The 15,612-nt window shown below is 44.1% G+C and overlaps 1 protein-coding gene across 1 annotated transcript in view; it reads left to right on the top strand.

The window, feature by feature from the left end:
- Positions 1-9,240: 9,240 nt before the first annotated feature.
- ANXA9 (annexin A9) overlaps positions 9,241-15,612 on the top strand; it is a 22,525-nt gene continuing 16,153 nt past the window's right edge. The window contains exons 1-3 of the mRNA XM_018559907.1: positions 9,241-9,429; positions 9,512-9,577; positions 15,272-15,368. Coding sequence (XP_018415409.1) covers positions 9,530-9,577; positions 15,272-15,368 — 145 coding nt within the window. The 5' untranslated portion in view covers positions 9,241-9,429; positions 9,512-9,529. The remainder of the gene's footprint in view (positions 9,430-9,511; positions 9,578-15,271; positions 15,369-15,612) is intronic.

The raw sequence follows: 15,612 nt of genomic DNA, 5'->3' as shown, positions 1-15,612 counted from the left end.
AACCCTAACACTAACCCTCCCTATAATCCTAACACTAACTCTCTATAATCCTAACACTAACCCTCCGTATAATCCTAACACTAACCCTCCATATAATCCTAACACTAACCCTCCCTATAACCCTATCACTAACCCTCCCTATGTACTGGATTATTGACACCCATTATGTACTGGATTTCTGCTGAAACCGATGGCATGATATACAGGTGAAACTCGAATAATTAGAATATCGTGCAAAGTTCATTTATTTCACTAATGCAACTTAAAAGGTGAAACTAATATATGAAAGAGACTCATTACATGCAAAGCAAGATAATTCAAGCCGGATTTGTCATAATTGTGATGATTATGGCTTACAGCTCATGAAAACCCCAAGAACCCCAAATCCACAACCTCAAAAAAGTAGATTATTACATGCAATCAATAAAACAAGGATTGTACATAGAACAATATCGGACCTCTGAAAAGTACAAGCATGCATATGTACTCAGTACTTGGTTTGGGCCCCTTTTGCAGCACTTACTGCAATTACTTTTGCACGATATTCTAATTATTCGAGTTTCACCTGTAGCTGCATTATTTCCTATGGCAGCACCATCTAGTGGCCATAATGTGGTATTACATTACATTCAAGTTGAAAAGAAATATACTAAGAACATTTGTTTTTGCCTCTATTCACAGAGAACGAATGCGCACAGAGATTCTCAGGGCAAAGCCACAGATGCAGGCAAAATCTCACCATTGAAAGTTCTTGTCACAAATATAGATATTAAAACTGGACATAGATGCAAATTCTTGTGAATGGAGGACGGAGGGGGAGGACCATTTGTGCATCCCTTGCGCCATCAGGAAATAGAAAGCTTGCTCCGGAGTTGTCCAGAAGGTTTGGGGGAAGCATAAAGGGAAGTGATTGTTTCGCACAGCAGCATAAGTGATTTGCTTTCAGACTGTTTCTCTTAATGGAGCTGTATGGAGCATATAGTAAGTCATTCAGCTTTGTGTGCAATGTGAGCTTCAGCGATTGTGCTTCGTAAATAACTAACTTTTTTTGAATGAAGCGGTTATGGCAGCCTGTTAGTACTGAAAACAGCAAAACGGCAGCTTTTTAAAAATATAATGTCTACTCTACAATTTGAGGGTTTTAAAAACTCCGGGTTCACATATGCTTTAAATAGCTTAAACAAAATGTACCCATGGGCTACTTTAAATGCAGTGTGACGTGCTACTCATTCTGTGTACAGGTGGAGGATGGGGAAGGTTACGGCTTGTACAGGAAAGGGTGTCAGTTAACATCTGGGCAACCAGTCAACGGATTAGAGAAAGGCGTCCTCATGCCAGTGAATCTACATTCACCCAGAGACTGATCAGCCTGCTTTGTGTAAGTAGCGTGTGTGTGTCTGTGTGTTCTCTCTCTGCACCCGCCATGATTTTGGGTCATTCATGATGTCTCTGGACTTTTCTTACTGATCTCTTTCTCTATTTGTGACTTTAGAAAAGAAAGAGAAGACAACTGAGAGGGTAAACTATGCACAGATGTTGTATTCAATCTCATTACCTATTTATGTGACTTTTCTGTAATATTTTATCTCGGCGGCTCCCCTCTCTCATCCGATAACGTACATTTATTGGGATTATGTATTTATTATTACAGATATTTATATAGTGCCGACAATTTTACGCAGCGCTTTACACAATGCACATTTACATCAGTCCCTGCCCTCAAGGAGCTTACAATCTAACGTCCATATCTCACATGCGTACATACAAGGGCCACTTTACCTTCCAGCATGTCTTTGGAGTGTGGGAGGAAACCGGAATACCCGGAGGAAATCCACACAAGCACAGGGAGGACATGTAAACTCCTTGTAGATAGTGATCTGGTTGGGGACCAGGGACCCCCAGTGCTACAAGGCAGAAGCGCTAACCACTACGCCACTGTGCTGTGAACTTGCACATTTATTGAGCACACTGCAGCTGTTACCAGAGCGGTCTGGTTGTACTGCCATGTCTGCCCACCTTCCAAATTATAGGAGTAGCCTACCCCCTCTTTTCATGTTGGTCTTTAACCCCTTGTGACCACAATGCAACTTTATAAGACCAAATATAAAATGCTGCTTGCCCTAAAAGCTTTAATTAACTAGCAGTGGGCAACAGTGTGTGTTTCCAGTTCTCAGACACCATGTCATATACACAAACAAAGTCTGTCATGTTAAGTGACACATAACAACACTGCTAAACTTGGTCTAAGCTAAAAAAAACAAATACTGACATGAAAGGGATGAAGGCAGCAATGTTCTGGGCTGGCTTATTTCTGAATCAGGAGACTCATGGACCACTCGATTTCCCCATTCAGCCTTAACAAAGAGGATGGAGTATTCTCCTCCTAATGGCAATTGTATTCTCACCGCTGGTGCCCGCAACTGTCAGAATATCTGAGGCCAATCAGCTACAGTCACTGTCTCACTGGTTGGCTGGCAATTTGAAAGGAGCCGCCCATGTACTGAATTTCAGTGTATTTAGCAGAGAGTAGGCGAAGCGAGCAGATTTAAGTCTTTGTATGGCCAGCTTAAAGGGCAGGAAGGCACCTGACTATCATCTCTTTTTCTTTTTTTACATGGTAAGGGCTCCAGTCACACTCTAAAGATGGCCATACACTCTACAACCATCGCAAGACTTTAGTCTTGCGATAATTGTAAAGGGATTATCGCACGATTATCGTACGATAATTGTGCAGTGTATGGGCACCTTGTATGCGATCGGGTTTTCGTACGATAATCGAGCAGTGTGAACGGAGACGTGCGACCGTTTCTACTGTACGGTTGCACGTCTTCTGTCGAACCAGCATGTTCGAAAACCAGCCGGGAATCGTACGATTCTAGGCTGGTTAGAACGGTGCTCGGAAGATAAATGCTGAACGGGCCAGTGTGCGCACGCGCACACTGCCCGTTCAGCATTGCGGTCATCGGAAGCCCGCCCCTCAGGGGGGCGGGCATGCGATGATCGAGAGTGCGATCTGCCTGTCCAAGATAGGCAGATCGTACGTTTTTTTTAATCAATTACAACCATCGCAAGACTAAAGTCTTGCGATGGTTGTAGAGTGTATGGCCACCTTTATTCCACTGTGAGACTTGGCGGTGTATATGCAATCAACACTATACAAAGCACTGAGAGGCTGGCAGCACCCACGGCCATTAACGACTGTTCACATGCAATCAAACATACAATTACCTGGGGATGATCAGCCCTGGACACAAACCCAAACGGCTGCGTGCGCTGTCAGCCTCTCATGACTTTGTATATGAAAGCCATTCATGGTCGGTCCCATGTAATCAGACATTACCTGCAGATGATTGCCCCTAGACACAAATTGCTTGCAGCCAGGGCTGATCAACCCCAGGTAATTGCTGTATGTCTGATTAGATGTGAAAAGCCAATAATGGCTGTGGGCGCTGTCTGCCTCTCGTTTTGTATAAGGAAGCCATTCATGGCCATGGTAATTGTGGATGGTACCTGTGGGTGAGCACCGCTGGATGCTGAATGTGTTCATTTTCTGAAGACGGATCACCCAGGGCACTTGGAGATTGGCTTTTTATTTGTATAACAAAATACAAATAACATAATAGAATAAATATAATAATATAACAAAAATAACAATAACAATATAATAGAATAAGAATAACAATATAATAGAATAAAATAACAATATAACAGAATACAAATAACAATATAATAGAATAAGAATAACAATATAACAGAATACAAATAACAATATAACAGAATACAAATAACAATATAACAGAATAAAATAACAGAATAAAAAAAACAACATAATAGAATAAGAATAACAATATAACAGAATAAAATAGCAATATAACAGAATAAAAATAACAATATACTAGAATAAGAATAACAATATAACAGAATACAAATAACAACATCATAGAATAAGAATAACAATATAACAGAATAAAATAACAATATAACAGAATACAAATAACAACATAATAGAATAAGAATAACAATATAACAGAATAAAAATAACAATATAACAAAATAGGAATAACAAAAGCAAGAACAATAATACGAGTAACAATAATACATGAAGAGGTTTGTAGTCCACTGCTAAGAATTGTTTGGCTTTAGGCTTGTGAGTAGACTGGCGCCATCACCATCTCTGTCAGTCATCACAGAGATCGCATTTATTCCGGTTAACTGCTAACCCAGCAGCAGCCCTTTCTCTGCTCTGCATTGTTCAATGGACCTTAGTTTGATTAGATCACAATTTTTAACACCCGATCAGATATCTAACTGCAGATGTTTTCTTATAGCTTGAAGTGTATATAACTGCAAAAACTAAAATGTCATATAATGCAGCTTAGCAGTCCTTAGATGTGGTGGTTGCATTAGTTTTATTGTATTGTTCTTTTTTATTCTTTATTTTTTCCCTGGTGATTGTCCACACTACTTATCTCTCTGCTGTAATGGAGAAAAACCAGAACGGGACGGTTCATTCATGGTGTACTGCATCCCACCCAGCCCTTTGACATCACTGGTTGCCAGGAGCTGAGTGGGATGCTCGGGCTGGTGTCCTGCCCAGCTCCTGGTAACCAGTGATGTTAGTGAGCTGGGCTTGGCGCCAGGCACCCGCCTCCATATGTGCACAGATTAACAATCCCCCCAACCCCTCCCCCCAGAATGTGTGTGCATCATGTGCACCCCACCTCCGCTCCCCGGCCTCAGGCAGTAAGACGTCTAGGGATGCTCTTGTTTTTAGTCACTGACCGTCATTTGCAGGTTGAAGGGCCCTTGAGGATAATTTATAAGCAGACCCTAAAATATTGACGGAAGAGGGTGATTATGACAACAAGGCAACTAGCATTTGCACAATGAGAATTCGGTAGTCGCAGCTTCCTTATTTCTCCTAGGCAAGATTTCATTTAGACCTAAAGGTCTTGTCTAAGAGCAGGCATCAATAGGTGCCTGTTATTACCTAGGCTTGCCAGAAAACCCTCCTTTGTGTCACTCTCTGATTTAGTTTCACTCTCCTGGACTTTAAGGCTACCAACTGCCTTTCCCCATCCAGCAATAGAGTAGTCTCTGGTCAATCAGGCAATCTCATTGGTCAGTTTAATCGCAGAAATATTTGTAATTCTCTTCGGCGGTCATGTGATTCACACAGGCTGCAGTTGAGCAATAACTTCTCCAAAGCTGGCCATACATGAATCGAATTTCAGCTGTTTCCTGCTGACTTGGCCAAAATTTTACCCTGCCGGCACCGTCCTGCTCAACAAACGTCAATTGAAAGATTGACTTCTGTGGAGTCAGGTGGCGCTGGGAGGGAGTGGGGAGCGCTGGTAAGGAGACGGGTGGTCAATTGTCAGCCTAACAGTCAGCTGCAGTCGCTGTTTAGGTATTCTGGCAGCGGCGGGCACTCTCTGTCAGAATATAATAGCCCAGCGGGGGAAAATTTTTCCATATTGATGGGGGAATTCAAGGGTTCCCTTGTTCAGCCCCGTGGGACTAAGAAAAATCTTAGTGTGTATGGTCATCTTGAGGAAACGTTTACACCACAGCGCTGCGTTAAAGGCGCGGGATCTGTGGGTTTAGTACGTGCTATCACCAGGGCCGGATTTACTCTCTCTGCTGTCTCAAGGCCAAGTTCCTCAATGGGCCCCCCTACCCACCAAAACTCCCCCCCCTCCCCATGGAGAATGGCAGACCTGCAGTCTGCATACAAGTGATCTCTGCGACACTGAGATCACTTGAACAAAACAAGTGGTGGCTTCTCTGCTGTACATTTAGCTCTGCTTGCCCAAAGCAGGACTAAATGTAGAAAAAAACTACCCGCCCGGGCATCAGGAGATAGGAATTCCACACCCCTGCTACCCCTCTACTCCCTGCTGCCCCGAGGCCAGGCCTTGGTTGGCCTTGTAGGAAATCTGGCCCTGACTATCACACAGTGCATGGTGCGGCACACTAGGTGCTCTGGTGTGTTGCATTGCCATTCATTCTCTCATATAAAATCACAGCAGCACTCGTTAACACATTCCTTCTCCTGTCAATGACCCCTGGATGGCGGGTTTACTTGTCAGACCGGATTGTTCCTTTATCTGGTTTATCCTGCTTTTGTGATCAATACATTCCTTCAATGCTCAGCACCTGCCACCTGCTATTGGACCCAGAACATATAGGGGCTGCCATGACTTGTTCCTCTAGTTTGCCAAACATTAGTCTCGCCGCTGATATTTTTCCCAGTTGGTTTGTCTTTAACCCTTGAAGAAATGTATTTAAGTTGAACTCCGGACATGGAAACTTTGAATTAAACATATAACTCAATAGCCACAAATGCAATAAATCTACCTTGTTGCCCCAAATACCTTTGCAAAATCAGTTTTTTCTTTGTAAAAGTAGCTGTGACATCATCACTGCGCTGTACACAGCCTGTGCAGAGGGCAGAGCTGTGTAAAGAACCCAGCAGAAACCACTCACTATAGAAAACTACAGGAGGGGGGCGGAGACAAGACCAGTCACCCTGTACAAGGCGACAGAGCAGCAGTGACCGGTCTATATTACAGGAAGTAAAGTCTCACACTGGATCACTGCACAGATCTGGAAGAAATACACCGAGCTCACCGAGATTCAGGGCTTGTCTGGGCCAGATCTGGAGCAGATCTGGAGCAGGTCTGTAAATGCAGTGTAGTGCATTTTTGCCGTGATTTTGCCACCTTCCGGTGCAGTTTTTTTAAGCTTAAAATGGGCTTTCAGATGCAGTCTAGTGTGTTCCAGTGCATTTGCATGCGTTTTTGATGCGTTTCCATGCATTCCGGACCAGAGAAAAGGAGACAAGCGGTATTTTTGTTGTTGTCGGGTCCAGAATGGACTGCACCGGTGTGCCCAGTAATACCATTGGGATACATTGAGATGCTTTTTTGGTCCGGGAACAAACTGTTCTGGTCTGGACATGATCCGGATATGGTGTGAACAAGCCCGCAAGGAAGAATACACACGACTCTTGTATGAAGACAATATCTGGTTATCCCGGAGTTCAGCTTTAACTTTTTATCAGTATGTAGTTAAATTAGAAGTGAAGTTTGTAGGGGGTGGGGTCAGGTGCCAGCCTTTCGCTGCAGCCCACCTTCGTGAATTGCTGCGTAGCAATGTTGGGTTGGACTGAGTTCTGGCAATCACTCAGGTCAGAAATATATATATAATATATATAATGTATACAATCACAAGGTAAGAGAGAGAGGAGGCACATGGCTGCCCCTTCTAAGGAGCGGGAGTGGGTTTGGGGACTGCACCAACTGTGAGTACCCATGGTGGCAGGAACTTTACCTTTCTCAGGATAGACAGGACAGAATTGTCATTCTCTAAGAAACTAAATGAGCACCCTTGTCACTGAATGCACCTGAATAACAAATTCAGTGTCCAGTTCACTGTAGCTTTCTTTGAGCCAGCATGCTGGAAATGCTTTTCTCTGAAGAGAAGATTTTTTTGATGTTTGCTGACAAATTAAGTAAAGCTGTTAAAATCCGACCCTGGCTGAACATGGGATCTTTTCCTAAGCAATTTGCAGGAATTCACCCTGGGAATATCTGTGAATGTTAATTTTGGGTAAATAATGACAAAACCGAATGTTCCTAATATATTTTCTTTTCTGGTGGAATGTAGTGTGATATAATGCTACATTATGGCCACTAGATGGCGCCGAGGAGCATAGGAAATAAATGCTTATTTATGGCCACTAGATGGAGCTGAGGAGCATAGGTAATAATACTTATCTTCTATGCGCCTAAGCTCCATCTAGTGGCCAGCATGTGTTATTACATCACAATACGCTCCACTTGAATTTTTTTTTTATTGTTTTATCTTTTTAGTCATTATTCACACAAATTAATGTTCACAGGGCAAAGGGCCTGCCAAATTGTTTATAAATAGACCTCTTTGTGTCTGCTATGTGCTGGGATAGAGAGGGATTGAGACGGAAGAGTAGAACAGGTGATTGGTACCATGGTGGAGTGTGCCTCTACAGCGAGGGTTGAAATATCCAGTGTCCGCCTTGTGTCCTCTATGAAGTAATGTGAGTACTGCGCCTGGTACTGGGAATGGTATTGGGGAAGCCCTGTGGGGTGAACTGGGAGCCCCTATAAGTCTGTGTGTGTGCAGGAGACCTACAATAATCAACCTTTAGACTGTGGCAGCGGTTGTGGGCAACTGAGCTCACCCTCGGGGTCGTGGGCCTGTGCTGTGAAGCTCTAATGAGTGAGCCTTGGTGCCTCGATTCTCCCATATCATATGAAGAGACACAAACTGACCACACTAGGGCAGATCTGCTTTCTTGTATTCTATCCTATTCTATTCTATTTCTATTAGCTATGAACAAGAAGGGGTTGCTTCATGATGGGACTGGCAGGATCACCGAGTATTTTATGATTGTGTAGGTGCACACAGGTGGCAGACTTTACTGCAATCCACGGTATATGGCTTATCAGAGGGAGGTTGGCATACGCTTTACAGACGTTCAGGAGACAAGACTTAAGCCTCCTGAGATGTTGCAATACTGCGCCACATCTGCATTGTGGTATGGTCCCATTGACTGCAATAGTTGCATTTGGTAAGCGGCACCACCTGCCAAAACATGACATGCTGTAAAATATTTGCTACGGCATGTGTACAAGCCTATGCAGCCATGTTAGGTGTAGGTGGGCGGTCACAGGGCGATAAAATCATGGATCAACCCCTGCTTTTACTCTCCCTTTGCACAAGGTCTTAGAGCAGAAGCGGCCAACCTCAGCACTCCAGCTGGTGGGGAACTACAAATCCATTGCAAGACTCTGACAGCCACACGCAGCACTCCCAGAAGGCAGAGGCATGGCTGGATTTGTAGTTTCAGCACAGCTGGAGTACCAAGGCTGCGTATGCCTGCGACTTAGTGAATTACTAACCCCATTTCAAAGTTTGGGTGGACATACACTTTATAACAACAATGCAGCCGTTGCTCACTATACCAACGAGTCCACGAGGGTAAGTGGAAATGTGGTCCATAGCAACCAATCAGATGTTTCCTATCACTTTCCAATCTGCAGTAGGAAGGTGACATCTGATCTTCGCTTGGCTGCTGAGGGCAACACCGACTTCCCCTGTTTTACTTTTATAGAATAACTTGACTGTCTGATGGTTGGAGGTCATCACATTCCAGTGTGTTGTGTTGGGTGGTGGGACTGGTCACCCTACGTATCATGTCTCTGTGTCATCACAGAGCCGTTCAGTTACTTCCACATTCCTTGACACCATTCCATCTGAGAGCAAAGTATTGTCCACTCCCCCCTCCCTGCCATAGGACGGGTTGGTTGCTTGTTTAAGAACAGCCAAAACCAGTTATTCACTCTCAATGAACATTACATCCAGAGTTTCTGCAACCTTTTGAGGGTGATCATACCCACCAAGCCCACGTTGATTGTATCCCCACCGAGCCCACGGTGACCGCACACCTATTCCTTCTATATTCCAGAGAGACCTGCAAGGAAATATGACTTTGACAGATGAGATCTTGAGTTCCCTTCACCTGGCAGATAAGGTGAGTTTGTCTTATCTTTCCTTTATTGTGACATTTGTGAAATAACCTTTAATACAAGAAGCCTCCTTTAGATGTTGAACGTTGGCCAAGTGGAGTAAATGCCCACCTACCGGTCATGCCCCTCAATTTGCCAATAATGAATTACATTTGTTTTTATGATTTACTTTCTCATTGGATGTCATCATCTGGAGGACAAAAACACAAAACGTACAAACAGCGCTCTTGTAATGATAATAAGGGGGTGAACAGTGTATGACCCTAGATCGTGTGCAGCCCTGAAACCCAGGAGGAGTGCCTGTGTATCTGCAAACTTGAAACAAAAAACCCAAAAGGGCGCAACACTAGGTGGGCTAATTGACCGGGTCGGGAGACCCAGGGAAAATGACAGGAGAATCGTGTGACAATGGGTGCACTGGGCAAAAAAACGAAGGATGGCTGAGGAAAAAGAAAAAGGACTTACGTTTCGTTTCACGGGACCAGAGGCTGGACGGCCGGTGCAAAGGATCGGGTCATCCGTGGTATCTACCTGGAACTGGTGAGCCAGGGGATGTGCATCCACACGGGGAGAGGAGGCTGTGGGCGAGGAAGAAAAGGGGGGGAAAAAGGGCAACCACAGGAATGGGGACTCAGTCCGTGTGTGAGTCCAGGGGCTGAGTGGTGTGGGAAAGAATCAGCGGTGTCAGAAGCAGGCAGAGCTGCTATGACCGCGGCTGCGGCTCGTGCTGCTCGGTCACTGTCGGCGCAGGCTGGGGTAGTATGCGGGTGCCGTGGGCTGAGAGTTGTCAGCTATCAGTCGGGTCATTGATAGGAAGAGGGTAGTGGTGGTGTGGAAAGGCAGTGAGCAACGCGTTTCGAGGAGTGATACCTCTTATTCAAGCTCGAGAAGGACCAAGGTGTGACAACACTATTTCATGGCTAGAGTACAAGAGAGAGCGTTGTTACCCTAGCATAGGAAGTATGTTACTAGCCGGAAAATTAAGGAAGAAAAACTGAAGAAAACAAAGACAGCCGCCACATCTAAGGAGAGGTAGGCTGCAATATATTACATTTGTGTTCTTGGGTTTAGATACACTGTAATCCTAAACTGGCCATACGCTATGCAATCGGCTAATACAATCTCTGCACAATCTCCTTTAGAAAAAACAAAGCTATGTAAATATAAATTCAAACCTTTGTGGCCGGAGTTCCGCTTTAAGAAATTTGATGAATGGACTGAGTTTAATTTTAGGTCACATTTTACTTGGCGCTCTTCCTCATGCTTCTTTCTCTTGAACTCCCTTGAGCAACTGTGCACAAAATGTCAAGGCTGCAAAATCACTAAACACTTTCCTGCTGTGGTAACGCACGGTAAAAGCCGGAAATTTAGTTGCCTGTGACTGCATGGCACTATGTACATTGTGTCATTATCACTGGCACCCCGATGCATTGTAGCTGCCAACGCATGGCAATGCGCCACGGTGTACAAACCCATTCTCCGGTGTGTAGGCAAGAAAGGCTCATGCTCCGTTAATCGGTCCATTGAGGTACATTGTTCTTAAAGGAGAACTATGAGGTGAGTGCTTTTCACTCACCTCATAGTTCTAGCCGACCTGTGACAATGAGACTGTTACAGGTCGGCTCAGTAGATCGGGAGGTGAGCGAACACATACCGGCGTTCGCTCACTTGTCACGGCTCTCTGCTGTGACAGAAGAGGGGCTGGATTCCCCCGCTCCGATCCGCCAGCGCTGACTGGCGGAACGGACGGGGGAGGGGGCGGGTACAGCTGGCTCTGCCTCTAGATAGGCAGAGCCAGCTGTCAGTCACGCAGCTGGGCGGATCCCGGTACAATTTTCGGGATCCGCTTCAGCTGCGGCGTCTCAGTATACCGCAAGCTACAGCTCGCGGTATACTGAGCCTAGGGTGACGGGAGGACGCTAGTTTGTGTCCTCCCGTTACCCTAAGGAGAAATATGGCGAAAAGACTTAAACCCATAGTTCTCCTTTAAGTAGAACTTTAGCCAAACTTTTTTTAGTTTTGGATAGAGTAATTTAGGATTATATCCCCCATCAGCTTTTTTTTGGTCATCTATGCCCCATTGGGGAAATTTCCCTTCACTTCCTGTCCGATAGCCACAACAAGAAATGTGGGAAATCCTTTTAAAAAGTAAAAGAGGATTATACCCCGCTATAAGCTTTTCTGCCATCTATGTCCCATTGGGGAGATTTCCTTCCACTTCCTGCCCAATAGCCACAACAGGAAATAAGGGAAATCCTTTTAAAAAGTAAAAGAGGATTATACCCCGCTATAAGCTTTTTTTGCCATTTATGTCCCTTTGGGGAGATTTTCCTTCACTTCCTGTCCAATAGCCAATAGATCACCGGGATACATAGATACCCTCTCTATGTATCCTGGTGATCGTTATCACTGTAAATGAATGAAACTCCCAAATTTTGTGTTGTAACCAGGACAGGCATAGATGGGGACTCTTCCATTGGGGACACTAGTTCTGGTGACCACCAATGACTTCCTTCACTTGAGAGGGATTTCCTCAAACTTCCTGTTGTTGCTATCGGACAGGAAGTGAAGGAAAATCTCCCCAATGGGACACAGATGAGGTTATAACTCTCCCTTACTCTATCCAATACTGACAATAATGTTGATTTCATTTCTACCTGGTCTTAATTCACACAAGGTTTACCTTAAGATCACTAGATTCCCCCATCCATGCTACATAGCATGGATGGAGTAATTGTTCTGCCGGTTATTGCATTCTGACATCTGGTGTCCAGTGACCGAATGCAGTCCATGTTCAGCTGACAACTATCCACCCGGTAAGCTGGTCCACAAAAGTTGATTTAAAAATCGGCTTGGGTTGAGTGGGGTGGTGCCAACAGGGCCACCCACAGCTTGAATTTCGGCCGGTAGGAATAATGAATTAGTGTCTGATAAGAAAACACAATAGAGAATATTTACCTTTGTATCTAAAATAAAATAATGAAAATGTGACCACTAATATGAGAATCCTATTCAGATAAATGTTAGAGAAAGTGCTCAGAATGTGTACACCCGGAACACACACTGCAGTTTCCCTGTAAGGTGTGATATCATGTTGTGGTTAATGATAAATGACAGCTCTGTAACGTATGTAAATAGCATCCATGCAAGACTCACTTTTCATGTTTTATATAAATAACTTTCAGCACAGTTCTGTGTCACTGTACTAATTAAAGCTGAACTCCAGAGTCCAGGCAAACAGCTAAACCCAGAGTTGTAAGATATAAAATGGAGCAGTGTATCTGCCAGAGGGTTTGTAGTTTTGCTGATATACTAAGCTACTGGGACGGGCACAGCGACTGAGAGCGCTGGTCAGTGAGGCTGAGCATCACTGAGTAATCTTGATCATTGTATAGTCCTGGTCATGGTTATTGACTAGTCTTGTTCACTGCATAGTTCTGGTCACTGAGTAGTCTTGGTGACTGAGTAGTTTTGGTCATTGTGTAGTTTTGGTCACAGCGTAGTCCTGGTTGCTGAGTAGTCCTGGTTGCTGAGTAGTCTTGGTCACAACGTAGTCTTGGTCACAACGTAGTCTTGGTCACCGTGTAGTCCTGGTTACTGAGCAGTCCTGGTCACTGAGTAATCTTGGTCATTGTGTAGTCTGGTCACTGTGTAGCCTTGGTCACTGCGTAGTCTGGGTCATTGTGTAGTTTTGGGCACTGTGTAGTCTTGGCCATTGTGTAGTCTTAATCACTGTGTAGTCTTAGTCACTGTGTGTAGTATTGGCCATTGTGTAGTCCTGGTCACTGTGTAGTCCTGGTGACGGAGTAGTCTTGTTTACTGTGTGCTCTTGGTCACTATGTAGTCCTGGTCATTGCTTAGTCTTGGCCATTGTTTACTTTTGGTCACTGTGTAGTCTTGGTCACTGTGTACTCTTGGTCATTGTGTAGTCTTGGTCACTGCGCATTCCTGGCCACTCTGTCTGCCTGTCCGACTGCGTCAGGAAGCTCAGTGTTAATGAGCTGCAAAGCAGCAAATATGATATACAATGTGAAAACGAAATACTGCAATCACTGAAATGACATTCAGGCTCCATTCACGCATAGCGGTAGCGTTTTTTCACGTGCTTTTTCGCGCAGAACGAAATTGTGCAAACCTTAACATACACATGGATTCCTCAGGTTTACGGCTATTACTGTAGCTGGAACGGGTGGAATTTGCCCATAAAATCACGCTTGGACGTTTGGAATTTTGCGGGACGTGCAGTTTTGTACCGTGCGGCCGCCGCAATAGTCTGAACAATGCATATTGCAATGCATTGTTATTTATGTTTAGCGCGGTGTGTGAATGGAGCCTTAATTTTGTTTCCAAACAACACCTATCTCTGCCCTGGCATCCTGTCTACAATGAGTTCTCTTTTACCTACAGATAGTCTGTTGTCTAAGACAAAGCTGCACAGCATTCCGACAGAACACAAAGCTACTATTCCACTGATATACTGACACAAGTATCATTGTAGAAACATGTGCACCCACTCACTGGGATAGTGGGCAGCAGAGCCAGTATATGTAAATGACCAGTAAACCATTGAGTATTGGGTATGACCCCATGTACTTTATTTACAGAAGATGGGGTCATATATAATTTTCAGTAGAAAGTCACTCACACTCCAAAGCGATGCCAAGTCAATCTCTTTTATTGACTATGGTAGTGACAATGTTACACTACCATAGATGTAGATGTTACACTACCATAGTCAATAAAAGAGATTGACTTGGCATCGCTTTGGAGTCCGAGTGACTTTCTACTGAAATTTATATGATCTGCTGAGGCATCTGCTGTCACTGCCGTACCCACCCTGTTTTTTGGGTAAGGGGTGCAATGGGATACACTTGGTCTTAAGTCGTCTGGGGTCATATACAATACTCAACTGTTTACTGGTCATTGTCTGTTATATAGAGAAATGGGTTGCAAATAAGACTCGTCTAAAAAAAAAAAAAAAAACATTTTTGGGGCCCACAGCAGTTCACATCTACGATAACTTAAAACTATTTCTGCCAGTTCTATTAGGGTTACCATTAAAGTGTATCTCTAGAACCCTTTTATGTTAGTTTTGGGTAGATTGGGGGGGCATTAGATGGCCTGTGAAGTTTTTATTTGAGTCTGTGTCCCCAATGGGGAGATCCACCCCGCTATTTGCACTAGGGACCGTTGTCACCGAGAAATAACATGAGGGGGAACGACAAATTTAGAGTTGTCCTCAAACTAAGAGGTATTGTACAATCTACTGTATAGATCATCCATCTAATATGTATGGCAAGGGGCTGCCTGATTGGATACCAGTTGAATGGGTTGTTGAGGTTTGTCATTATATTTCAAAGTTTTGTAATATCTAAAGAGGATTGTACAGAGGTTGTAAAGTGTATGGCCAGTTTGAAGCCGAATTCTGGACACAAGCTTTCATTTATATACACTGATCAGCCATAACATTGTGACCACTAAGAGGTGAAGCGAATAACATTGACTATCTGGTTACAATGGCACCTGGAAGTGGGTGGGATATATTAGGTAGCAAGTGAACATTTTGTCCGTGATGTGTTGGAAGCAGAAAAAATGGGCAAGTATAAGGATTTGAGCGACTTCGACAAGTTTTTTTTTTTTTTAAATATCCAGTGTTATCAGTTGTAAGCTGACCTGTGTTGTTTCTGATCTGCCTATAGACAAGTGTTTGGGGAACTTTGGGCACGATTAAGCCCCTGAAAAATTTTGAACCAGAGCTGATAGCGGACAGACTCCATGACACACTTACAAACAAAGGTAACTTTATTTGACTTATCTATAAGCTGCTAGTGACTGTATGAGCAGAATATACATGGCACACTACTATTTGGAGACCTGTGCGCTCATCTGACCTGGTGAGGTGGCGCCAGGTCCTTGGAGTATATACCTTCAGACGTTCAAAGATTACTTTCAATGTTCCATGGGATCCCCAAAACCCAGACAGCTCTATTACGCAAACAGGTCCGTCCTGACTCCTCCCATCACTCCTGCCTCCATATTA

This window comes from Nanorana parkeri, unplaced genomic scaffold (assembly GCF_000935625.1).
Source record: "Nanorana parkeri isolate BGI_ZX_2015 unplaced genomic scaffold, ASM93562v1 scaffold420, whole genome shotgun sequence".
Taxonomy (NCBI): domain Eukaryota; kingdom Metazoa; phylum Chordata; class Amphibia; order Anura; family Dicroglossidae; genus Nanorana; species Nanorana parkeri.
Note: the sequence above shows the minus strand (reverse complement) of the source record. Positions and strands in the feature narration are given on the sequence as shown.